This window comes from Colossoma macropomum, unplaced genomic scaffold, assembly GCF_904425465.1.
Source record: "Colossoma macropomum unplaced genomic scaffold, Colossoma_macropomum, whole genome shotgun sequence".
Classification (NCBI taxonomy): domain Eukaryota; kingdom Metazoa; phylum Chordata; class Actinopteri; order Characiformes; family Serrasalmidae; genus Colossoma; species Colossoma macropomum.
In genome coordinates, this window is record NW_023494784.1 from 8,298,050 (window position 1) to 8,310,843 (window position 12,794).

General features: G+C 39.6%; 1 protein-coding gene across 2 annotated transcripts in view; it reads left to right on the forward strand.

The window, feature by feature from the left end:
- The window catches only part of pde1a (phosphodiesterase 1A, calmodulin-dependent), a 140,115-nt gene that overhangs the window by 99,969 nt on the left and 27,352 nt on the right, over positions 1–12,794 (forward strand). For both annotated transcript variants that reach the window (XM_036577129.1, XM_036577136.1), the window contains one exon: positions 4,669–4,851. In XM_036577129.1, coding sequence (XP_036433022.1) covers positions 4,669–4,851 — 183 coding nt within the window. The remainder of the gene's footprint in view (positions 1–4,668; positions 4,852–12,794) is intronic.

The following is a 12,794-nucleotide window of genomic DNA, read 5'->3' on the forward strand; positions in this document are numbered from 1 at the left end:
AATGTGTGTAAATATAAAGCATAAAGCATAAAATATGCGGTTATGATGGTGATGCGGCCAACATGGCGGTCAGTAGTCAGTAGAGCCGGTTTATGAGGAGTCTGGCCTCTTCCTATTTCCCCTGTTATATCAAAAACAGGACTGCAAAACAGCAGAGGGCGCCCACAAGCAAGTCCTTAATGAACAGGGGTGAATGGAGCTAAACAGCTAAAAATGTAAAGTTAAAATAGTTTCTAATCTCTCGCCCAGAACTTTTCTTTAATTTTAGAAAGTAGAAGGATGGATTTCACTAAAAAAACAAAGAAAACTCTCTTGCATGTTTCCTTTTTTCTACAGTAAACGGGTCTTGGGTAGCAGGGCGCTAACATTACGGATCCTGAGTGCTGATTGGTTGGTGAGCGGAGCAGCTCATTGGCTGTCCACAGACGTCATGAACGTACATGAGGCGCTGTTTTAAAGTCCTATAACTCGAGTTTAAAAGCTCTTAAAATGTAACAGCAGTGTTAAAATGTTTTATGCTGTTCTGTGTTTAGTGAATGAACGTATTTTATATTAAAAATGTTTAAGGATTTATAAACCGTGATTTTTGCTCGAATGCTCCATCTTAACCCATTCATTTTGGACTCGCTCAGGAGCGCCCTCTAGTGTTTGAGAAACATGGAAGACATTACACAGCGTTAGTTCTCCTCTCTACAAGCTCTCTGGTAGCAGTACTGTGGTAATTGTTGCAGCTCTAATCCAACTTCTCTCTGAACAGCAGAGTCTCTGTACTTACGGCAGTCCTGATGCCACTTTTCTGTTCTCTCCTTTCAGACTCTCTGTAGATCATGATTTGAGTACATCTCTCTCTCTCTCTCTCTCTCTCTCTCTCTCTCTCTCTCTCACACACACACACACTCTGCTGTTCTTATGAACAAGGTTTCCCCCTGCTTTTTATCGCCATGCTGTATAGCTGCAGAGGGAGAGAGAGAGAGGGAGAGCGAGAGGGAGAGAGAGAGGGAGAGAGGGGGAGAGAGGGAATATGATCAAATGTGTTGAGTGATCTCTCTGTTGGAGTGTTCATCCACTCCAGCCTTGTATTACCCATAATCCTCCTCTCTGAAGCTCTCGGTGGAGGGCGATCATGCTGCCATAGTGAGCGGGGGAGGATTCCACTGATGTGGCATGTGAGAGAGAGAGAGAGAGAGAGAGAGAGAGAGAGAGAGAGAGAGAGAGAGTGAGGTGGCACGCAGGAGGTGTTTCATATCTCTAAAGACTGTCGTGTTAACAGCAGACATGCTTCTCTTTATCTCTCTCACTCTGTCTCTCTTCGGCCCGATCCCATTTCTCATTTTTACCCCTACCCTTTGTTTTTGAGGGTCATCTTGCCCCTTGGAACTGAGTTACAGGGTAGTGGTTGAAATCTTCCCTCTGAAATGGGACCCTCAAATAAAAAGAGCATCACTTCATTAACAGCTACCAGCGCTGCTCTGTAGGCGACCCTGCCAGTCTGCAGTGACAGCAGAGGAGGGTAAAGTTCAGCTCCTCACTGCTGGGCTTTAGTTACATTTAGGGCATCATATGCCTTCAAAGAGGGGGGCAATTATTTATTATCACCCACCCCTAATTCTTCAGTGATATGAAGCTGAAGTCAGATATTCACCAGCTTCTTGTTCGAATTTGCCCGTTCCACCTTAAATGGAGAAGCAGTTCTGATGTCTGAGGCGCCAGAATGTAACTGCTGCACCATTTAAGGTGGAACGGGACGTTTAGCTACCGAGACATCAGCACTACTGGCGGTTTTCATGCTTGTTATAGAGAAAACAACCATAATACACTGAAATGACATTAAACTCTTTCTCTTTCTTTCCTTTTCTCCCTTACAGACACATTTCTCTCTCTCTCTTTCCCTTCTTCCCCATTTCTCTTTCTCTCCCATTCCTTTCTTTTTCTTTTTTTTCTTTTATTCTGTCTTTCCTTTTATTCTTTCTTTCCTTTTCTCTGTCCCCCATTCTCTCTCTCTCTCTTTCTGTCCCATTCCTAATTCTCTCTCACTCTCTCCCCCTTGTTTTCTCCCATGTTCTCTCTTTTTCTATCTGTCTTTCTTTTTTTTTATAACTTTCTCTCTCTCTCCACCTCGACTCATTTCCTTTCTCTCTATCTCCCATTTCCCTCTCTCTCTTTTGATATTGCTCCTTTTATTCCATCTCTATCTTTCTTTCTTTCTTTCTTTCTTTCTTTCTTTCTTTCTTTCTTTCTTCTCTCCCCTCCCTTCCTCTCCCATTTCTCCCTCCCTTTTACTCTGTCCCTTCTCTTTCTCCTTTTTCTCACTCTTTTTCTGTTTTTCTTTCTTCCTGTCTTTCTTTCTCTCTCTTTCTCCTTTCCTCTACTCATTCTCTTTCTCCTGATATTGCTCCTATTTTTCTCTCTTTCTTTCTTTCTTTCTCACGCCCATAGAAGCGAATCCATTTACATTTTGCTTTACATTTTTCTCTCTGTTTTTTTTGATAACTGAGCTAACCTGGGCTCTCTATAATCCTCTCCATCATTCTCTCCATCATCGTTCTCGCTCCTAATTAAATCGTCTCTGTGCTCTCTCTCTCTCTCTCTCTCTCTCTCTCTCTCTCTCTCACTCTCTCATTCTCTCTCCGTCCTGCCCGTGTCACTCCCTCTGCTCCTGTAGCACCCAGACTCCATCTGATGGCCTTGTGCTGCTACGGCTAATTGCATTTCCCTAATGACGGGCCACAGGATGCATCGCCATGGCAGCAGCTTTGAGCAATTTCAGCTCATTACTGACCGTAACTGCACATTTGTTATGATAACGTGTTCTGCGTTTCCTGCTCTGGTAGGATACCTACGTAACGAAAAAGAACAACACGCACAGACACACACGGCGCACAGGGATCCTGCTGGGGTCCTCGTGAAGAATGTATTAGTTTATTTGTTTTTGCTTTGGTCTTTGGTAAATTGCTGCTTACTGTCTACTAGACTAAGGCCAGTCTCTCTCTCTCTCTCTCTCTCTCTCTCTCTCTCTCTCTCTCTCTCTCTCTCTCTCTGCCTGCTCTAATAATCATCAGATGCTCCAGTATTGAGAGTAGAGTCAGTTATCTGGGTTTGCAGAGTGTTTCAGTCTGACTCACTGTGTGCAGAACGTCCCCTAGTCCAGGGGTCAGCAACCCAAATGTTAAGAAGAGCCATTTTGTCTTCTTACCAGAAATCAATCCGACTTGGGAGCCCCAACATTTTATGTCCATTTATTTAAGTAACGTTTTACCATCTTGGCTGTAAATATGTCTCCGTATGTGCTAATTTACGAGTATAGGCTAAAAAATATAATATAAATGAAAACGCAGACTCACTTTGCTCTGCTTTAAGCTTCAGGTCAGCTACAGCTGCTTTTCTCACATCTCCAGCAGGAAACTTTTCCTCAAAAGTAGAACAGTTTCTTGTAAAACATCTCTCAACATTCAACTTTTTACAAGGCTTCTCATTCGCCAGCTTCTTGTTTGAATTGTCCTGTTCCACCTTAATTGGTGCATCAGTTATGTTATGGCACCTCAGGCTTTAACTCTGGGCTTAATTAAAGAATCCATACATTCTGCTGCATTTTGTTCACAGTTCTGTACAACTGTGGGAGACACGGTTATCTGGTTAGATGGGCTAAAATCTGTAAATGTACACCTATACCTATATGGTAGGTGTTTCCAGTAAAGTGGCCAGTGAGTGGAGATACAAGGTAGGTGTTTCCAGTAAAGTGGCCAATAAATGGAAGCACAAGGAAGGTGTTTCTAATAAAGTGGCCAGTGAGTGGAAGCGCATGGTGGGTGTTTCTAATAAAGTGGCCAGTGAGTGGAAGCGCAAGGTGGGTGTTTCTAATAAAGTGGTCAGTGAGTGGAAGCACAAGGTGGGTGTTTCTAATGAAGTGGCCAGTTAGTCGAAGTACAAGGTAGGTGTTTCTAATAAAGTGGCCAGTTAGTGGAAGTACAAGGTGGGTGTTTCTAATAAAGTGGCCAGTGAGTGGAAGCACAAGGTGGGTGTTTCTAATGAAGTGGCCAGTTAGTCGAAGTACAAGGTAGGTGTTTCTAATAAAGTGGCCAGTTAGTGGAAGTACAAGGTGGGTGTTTCTAATAAAGTGGCCAGTGAGTGGAAGCGCAAGGTGGGTGTTTCTAATAAAGTGGGCAGTGAGTGGAAGCACAAGGTAGGTGTTTCTAATAAAGTGGCCAGTGAGTGGAAGCACAAGGTGGGTGTTTCTAATAAAGTGGCCAGTTAGTGGAAGTACAAGGTGGGTGTTTCTAATAAAGTGGCCAGTTAGTGGAAGCGTAAGGTGGGTGTTTCTAATAAAGTGGCCAGTGAGTGGAAGCGCAAGGTGGGTGTTTCTAATAAAGTGGCCAGTGAATGGAAGTACAAGGTAGGTGTTTCTAATAAAGTGGTCTGCACAGTATAGTGTTCTCACTGCTATTGCGCCACAGGAACCAGTATCACCCTGTACCTCATACTGCAGGGTTTCAGATCCAGACCTCGGGCATTTAAAGCATTGTGGCTCACTAGCAACAATGGAAGGCACTATCTGGCAATTAGCACATCTCCGCTTGCATAATGCTAATTGTCAGCTGTTAGCTTGCATTAATTTTCATTAGCAGCATTAGCATTGTTAAACTGACCCGAATGTGAAACTGTCTCTTCCAGGCGGCTGCTGGACACAGAGGATGAGCTCAGTGATATCCAGGCGGACTCCGTGCCCATGGAGGTGCGCGACTGGCTGGCCTCCACCTTCACCAGGAAGATGGGCGTGGTGCGGCGGCGGCCGGAAGAGAAACCGCGGTTCCGCAGCATCGTCCACGCCGTGCAGGCGGGAATCTTCGTGGAGAGGTACTTTCTGTTCACTGCAGCTTCTACACCAGTCAGAAGGAGCCACTGTTAACATGGACACTGTGGCTGTGAGAGACAGTCAGCTGATGTTCAGATGTGAGGTGAAGGCAAAACCAGCACACTGAAAAACATACAGCTGTATACAAAAGTTTGGGCGCCCCAGTCAAATGACAAAAAACATTAAATGTGGCACATTTTGTGTTTTATTTCTTTATAATTTGTTAAACTCAGTTAAGGCTACTATTAATGATAAAGTATAATAACAATATAATAAAACATTAATACATTCTCTCTTGCTTTCTACCCCCTCTCCTTTTTCTCTTTCTTTTCCGTCTCTCTTTCTCTTTCCCTCTCTCTCTCTCTTTCTTTCTTTCTCTCTCCCTATTACTCTCTTTTTCTCTGTCCTCTCTCTGTCTCTCTCTCTCTCCTTACTGCTCTTTCCCTCTTTTTCTCTCTTTCTCTCTTTTTCTCTCTCTCTCCCTCTCCTCTTCCCCCCCCCCTCTCTCTTTCTCACGGTCTCTCTCTCTTTTTCTTTTTTCCGTCTCTCTCTTTCCCTCTCTTTATTGCTCTCTCTTTCTCCTTGTTGTTCTCTCTTTCTCTCTCTCTTTCTCTCTCCTTATTGCTCTCTCTCTCTCTCTCTCTCTCTCTCTCTCTCTCTCTCTCTCTCCCCCTCTGCGGTGTTTTCACACGTTGTGAGTAATGCTCTGTGCAGGATCCCAGTCTTCGTATCACTCGCGCTTTGGCCACTTTCTTTCATTACCATGGCAACTGTTCCGACATGTCACAGACACCTGTTGAGTACGAAGTGCCATCATCACGTCTCCAGACGACAAACCTGGAAAGAAAAGAAAAAATATAAAAAATAAAAAAAAACCAATCCGTCTGTGATTAAAGACTCTCACACTGATCCAGCACCAGAGTTCATAAAGAAAACTGGGATTACAGGACTGTGAGATAAAGCTTCAGTATTATTATTATTATTATTATTATTATTATTATTTTTATTATTATTATTAGTTGGTCTCAGAGGAAATGAAAAATGAGGCCTTTTCTTTGTCCAAAAGCAGAATGTTGACTCTGGGAGAATTAGGATCAAATACATTTGCAGATTTGAGGAATTGATCATGGTTAAATTTGTGTATCTATAAATGTACAGTACAGAGTATAAATACAAAGAATAAGAGTAAACAGTAAATAATAATAGTAAACTTTACTCCAATAATTTCAAATACACACAACAGTGATTATCTTGAAATATACGAGAGCTGTGTCACAGTTACTGTGTTAATTATTTGATTTTGAAATGATAAATTAAATTTTACCTTTGTAATAAATCAGTGAGTGCGTTCACATGCACTTAATAATCTGATAACTGCAGATTTTGTCAGTGATTGGATCAACGCATTTGCATGCACTCGAGGAATCAGATAATGGGAAACTCCCGTTTTGAGTCACAGAAGACGTAAACGTAATGTAAAACTCAAACTTCATGATGCAGCTTTTTTTAAAACATCGCCACTTTATCTGAAAATGTGAACATACATCATCTAGAAGATGAAGAATATTTAAATCCTTCATTTTGTCAAGCATGTATTTGGTTTCAGCGTCGCTCCAAAAGTGTTTTGCTGCGTCTCACAGTGACGCTGCTCGCTTATTTCCGGTACCGCAGTCTGTTTTCACACATGCTCAGACTGAGAAACCCGAAAGATATCAGAGTAAGAGTTACAGCACTGAGAAATCTGATTACTGAGCTAAAATCCAGCTCTCTTTGTCGGATTTCTAGATTGAGTATGGTGTTTACATGACCATTGGAATAATCGGATAAGTGCAGAAATCCGATTATGATCAGATTATGGAGTGCATGTAAACACACTCATTGGTAAGTAGCAGTTTGTATGATGATAATGTGTGTTTTAAATTTTACTGCTCTCTCCTACAATAAGGAAGACAACCATATGCATTTTGTATATATTTTTGTGCAATTTAATTAATTATTTAATTGCTGACTTCATTACATACTTTATTTTACTTTTTTATATGTTCAGTTCAGCAAATAAACAGTAATTGTCCATTAAAATGTGCAGAAGTATGTCTCTGTAGAGGATGTGTAACTTATACAAACATAGAAAATCAACAGAACATGGAATTCGATCAGGGGTGCCCAAACTTTGAGTTACAGTTAAAACTACAGTGACATTGTTTACAGTAAATTTCCTCCTTCAATGTTAGCACAGATGAGCAGCTGCTACACGGACTCCTCCGTTTAGCTCCAGGCTTTGTTTCCTAACGCTGGTCTTCATAACAATGACTCTGATGCGGGATTATCATCAGTAAATATACATAAACAAATATTCATAACATGGACCTCATATGTAGAGCGCGTTTTTGGATCTTCTTATGTTCCTAACAACCTCCTCTGTGAACTTTGACAGCAGTGAGGCAGATGTTTCTCCAGATTAACCTTGAAGACAACATTTTTTTTTGTTTTTTTATTTCTGTGTATCAGTCATAGAATTCACTTCAGTGGCAAGGACAGGAAAAAAGTTAAGTAGGGCTGTGAAAAAGTGAGATGGCCAACTTGGTAGATACGCGCCAATGTCCAGCAGCATCATTACATCAAGCTACAGCCCATTCTGGACAGCCATAAAGTTATCACCCTATCTATTCCAGCACTTTTGCCTTATAGTGATACAAAAATAATAGCAATCAACCACAAAGCAAGATTTACATAAACGCAACCAACACTGCAACACCCTTCACTGTAAAGCATGTGTCTGCTCACCACAGGCACATTTGCCCAAAGATGCCGTAGCTAATTTAACCCCTTAAATGGCCAAAGTTTTAGTATACACTTCTATAAGAACAGCTCGGTCAGTTTGCACCAAAGTCACTGTAGTTACTGAATAATAAGCCTTAGTATGTAATAAGCCTGAGATTATAAAGGGTTAAAATCACACAGGTGAGATGAGGAAAAACAAGACAGCAAACTTGAAGCCGTAAAGCTAATCATCCTAGGCTAAAGCATACTGCCACAGCAGGCATGAAAAGTGTTTAAAGTCCATTTATGTCTTACCTTTGATGACTTGCATTAAATGATGTGCATTGAAGTAATGTGTCATGTCTCCCCCCCTCTGGGGAGACAGACTTGGACTCTTCCTGGCTCCGCCCACTCTGCTTCTCTCCTACACACCTGCAGCTCATTCCAAGGACATTAAGACTGTTACAAATACCCCCCGTGTTTTCATTGTGTGTTTGCGAAATCTCTGTGTTGCTTCCTGTGTTCAATACCTGAGTTCTGAGCCTTTTTCTTGTGTTTGGTTTTCACTGGTTTTGACCCTTGTGACTCTTTTTGTTTTGTATGATTATATACATCTGCATTTTTTCCTGCCTGACTGTAGGCTGTCCCCTGCCTGCTATGACAACGAGTACCGGAATGAGCTTATTAAAGTCACTTTGATCCACGCTTATTTTAAAAACAATCTATATATTACATTCATTTACAAAAAAATCCACAAATCCATAGCTTTATTTGACACATTTGGATGGATATTGCCATTTTTTTTACCCATCAAAAAACGGGACAGGATCTCATTTACAAACATCCCTAGTAACATCTAAACCACAACTGGAGCTTCAAATTCAAACGCTGGCATAATGATAACAGACTGAAGGCTTGAGGCAGTGGCGGATAACAATGTTTGCTAAGCAGTGATTGGAGGGCATGGAAAAGAAGAGCTTGTTTGAGATCGCAGTGATTTTGATTGGCCGCAAAAGACAAATCAAATTTCAGTATCTTAAAAAAATCCAGCTGAGTAAATATTCTGTCCCCATTTGATTAAATCAGCCCATTAATTACTCTAGATTATTTTAATACGCTTTTTGGTGGTTGTACTATTGCACTGTTTTTAAGAATATAGCAGGACATATACAGTCATATGCAAAAGTTTGGGTGGTCGTAGTCAGATGATGTTCTGTTGATTTTCGGAGTGAAAATAAGTTAATACATCCTCTACAGCAGGGTGTCAAACTCAAAAATCTCAGCAAATCTGTGGGCCAACTGTGTTTTTTATTTCATTTTTACCTAACATTTTGCCAAATTGAAAAATAAATAAAATTAAAAAATAAATGGCTCAGTAAATTGATCAATAAATTAAAAAAACTACATAAAGTATATATTGCTTATTTTTGATTGTAATTATACACATATTTCCTTTTTCTGCAGTTATATATTTCTCAATTCATTTATTTCTGTTATTTATTTTGTTTTATTAATGCCATTTTTATATATTTTTTCCATATCTATATTTTTAACAATTGTTTGCTTTATTCATTGATTCATGTATTCATGTATTTATTTAATTTTTCATTAATTCATTTACTTATTTATTTTTTCATTAATTCATTTATTTATTTCTGTATTTCTTTGTTCATATGATAATGAGGGGGCGTGTTTTTCACGTTCAGGCTTAGCAATCAAGACCAGGAGGAGAAGAGCTGATTAAACTGTTCTTTCACTCCATAAAGAACTGTAATGCCACGAACAGACAAACCTGCTGATAACTCTTGATGGCTCCACAGGCCGTGTGTGAGAAGGGCGTCCAAATGTCTGAGTGATCTGAAGTTTGTAGATAAAGACGATGAACCACCTCCTCCAAAGTTCTAAACACTATGGGGTCAAACTCTCAGCAGAGGCAGCTAAATGGAGCAAACTGTCCTCCACAGCCTCCACAGGAAAGAGTGAACAATCCGTACTTGCGTTTTCAGCCAGATCAGCCGAGACTGTCAGATCTCTGACTGTCTGCTGCTGTAAGCAGCCGTTACTGTACTGTCTCGTCCTTAGTTGCCGCTGAGAGAGCAAGACATGAACAATCGATCTACGGAATCTGACTTCGATCGACCAATAGGAATATTAAAACGCTGTGACATCATTGACTGACAGCCCCTTTATTAGCATAAGGACAAGGAAATACAGAAAAAAATAACTAGAGAAATAAATAAATACAGAAATGAATAGTTATGGAAATAAATGAATAGAAAAGCAGAACAAATGTTAATAAAGAAACAAAAAACTAAATAAATTAGAGAGAAGGGGAGATTACTAAATAGACATATTCATTTACATAAGATTTTATTTATGAACATATTAATTGTTATGTATATTTATTTATTTTTAGATTTATCATCATTATTCTTTGCAATTCTACTTCATATATTAATTTACTAAGTCATTTATTTTTAATTTTATTTATTTTTCATTCTGGCAAATCTGGGCCTCCATAGCTGTGACCTGAACAAGCCATTGTTTATTCAAAATACGCCAAAACTGCAAAAGCAAATAGGCATTAAATAGTTATTCAAAACTAATTCTAAAATAAATAAATAAATAAATAAATAAATAAATAAATATTTAGGTAATTTTTTTAAACTGCCTATTTGCCAGGCATCTTTTGTTTGTGTGTAACTGCTGGCCCATAGATTGTGTTGGGGGAAGGGGGTTAGAACACTATGTTGCAGTGCATGCTGGGGACTGTAGTGCATCTCAGGGTGAAACAGGCTGATACTAATAGAGAATTAAAATCATTTTGCAGGCTGAATAGGACTGTGTCACGGCCCTGACTTGGCCTGTGGGCCTTGTGTTTAACACATGGGCTCTACAGAGAACACATTTAAATATGTGTAAAATTCAAACCCTGCCTCTCTCTAATGATTAGTCCCACTCTTCCTTTTATTTACCCAGTTTTCTCCTCAATTATTCATGGCCAATTCCACCCGCTAGCTAGACTCATCAAAATAAAGGTGCCAGAAAGTGCTCTTTGTGTGATACCATAGAAGAACCACTTTTGGTTCCCTAAAGAACCTTTTACTTGATGTTTTTTTAAAGAACGATTTTTGTTAAGAAGATGTTTTTAAAGTGGTCAAGCACTTATCTTCAGTCTCCATCTCTCCATCTCCACATAATGCAAAGGTTCTAGGAAGAACCGTTAAATTGGCACCGCTTTGTGGAACCTTTGTTTTATAAGACGATGTGTGCAAAAGTTTGGGCACCCCTGAACAAAAGACCTGTTGACTTCATACGTTAAATTAATTTTTCTAAGTGAAAATAACACATCATCCACAGAGAACACACTTTTGTACATTATAACAGTGATAGTAACACTATTGTTTACTTAGTTACATTTACTTAATTACCTGTACTTAAGTACTTTTTTAAGTATATGTTAATTACAGTATTCCCATTTGCACTCCACTCATTTCAAAGTAAAATATCTTACTTTCTGCATGCATGTGTCCTCACTCGTTACTTTGAAGTGAGAGGAAACTGGATTTCCTGAAATATCCTAGAGAATATGATGCAATTTAAAACCGAAGCATGACAGTCCTGGTGCGCCTTTCATTAAAACCCTTTCTGTAAATGTTGTAGCTTAGCAACTGTAACTGGCCCCAGACACCTCTGAGGGGCTTTCAGAGTTCAGTGAGGATCAGATACTCGGGATCCTGAGAGTGACATTTTCCTCATTTCCTAAACTGAGGAGACGAGAGGAAGTGTGGAATCTGGATTGAGCAGTGGGGAAAACAGCATTAACAGTTACAGGGGAATTCCACCAAATTTGTTGTGGTTTGGTGTGAAATGGTTGATTGTACAGACTGAGATTTCTTTATAGTGGTGGTGATAGGAACCAGCGGTCGCCATGACAACGACAGAGACATTTTATTTACTATTCAAAACCACCAGTGAACCTACATGTGTCTTCTAAGCTTTATATGGAATGTTGATGATGGTAAAATAGTGGAAAATTTGAAAAGTTTTCTTTTGGGGATTTATTTCATGCAAGTTTTGGCTCAAAAAAAAATTCAAATTTAATAAATCTTTTTACAGTTGCCAATTGTTGCACTAGTATTGACATTTCATTTACAGATGCTTCATGAGTCTCATGCTTCTTACATGGACCGCCAGGTGTACTGATGAAGTAAGAACCCGTGGTCTGTTTAAACTGAGGGGCTGACAGCTTATGTTCTTAACTAGAACTAGGCTGGTCAGCTAGCTAACAGGCTAAAAGAGCCAACAGCCTAAACAGCTCCATCATTAATATCACAGGCTTGAATTAAAGCACTTACAGTGTGATTAACTGTAAAACTGCAGTATAAAAGTCTAAAAATGTCACTTGAATGTTTTACACACTTCAAATGTTCGTGTTTCAGTCAGAAGTCAAACCCAGGCTGAATCCCAAACGGCTTCGTAATCCCTAAATAGTGTTCTAGCTATGAACATTTAGAAATTCTAGCCTCTACAGCCAAACAGTGCATCATTTATCGAGTGTGGATGATGTCTTAGCTGTATTTCGCTCTGTTGGGCTGCAGGATCCAGTATTTAAATCCCAGTGTAGTGCACTATGTATGTATGAGCATGGAGACATTTGAGATTCAGCCCCAGCGTGAGAAGAGGGGCTCTGCTGGATTGGAGCTAAATAAGACTTGCGGTGGTAATTTAGTGACCACAAAGTACTTATAAACAGTGCTGTGTTATCATATGTTCATTATTATACAAGAAAAAGTAAAAGAAAAATCATAAAATGACCACAATATACAGCGATGGGCGACAGAATGTTTGCCTCATTCAGTGGTCCATGGCTGCTTGGCAATGACACCATAGTCTAAAGGAACTACATTTCTTGGCGAAATACTTGTTTATGTCGATTATTATTAATAATAACTCAAATAATTTTCTGATAAACTGTGTATTTTATCATATTTTATGTTGGTTGCCATTTTATGAAAGCAATAAGCCACTTGAGGCTGTGTGTTACTGCGATTTTATCACAGGAAGGGCGTTATTCTCTGATAAAATCGCAGTAACGCATGGCTAAAGTTAAATTACATTTTAATTATCATTCTGACACCATTGTTGCATCATCATGCAAGGCATAAATATGCAGTCCTGGAAA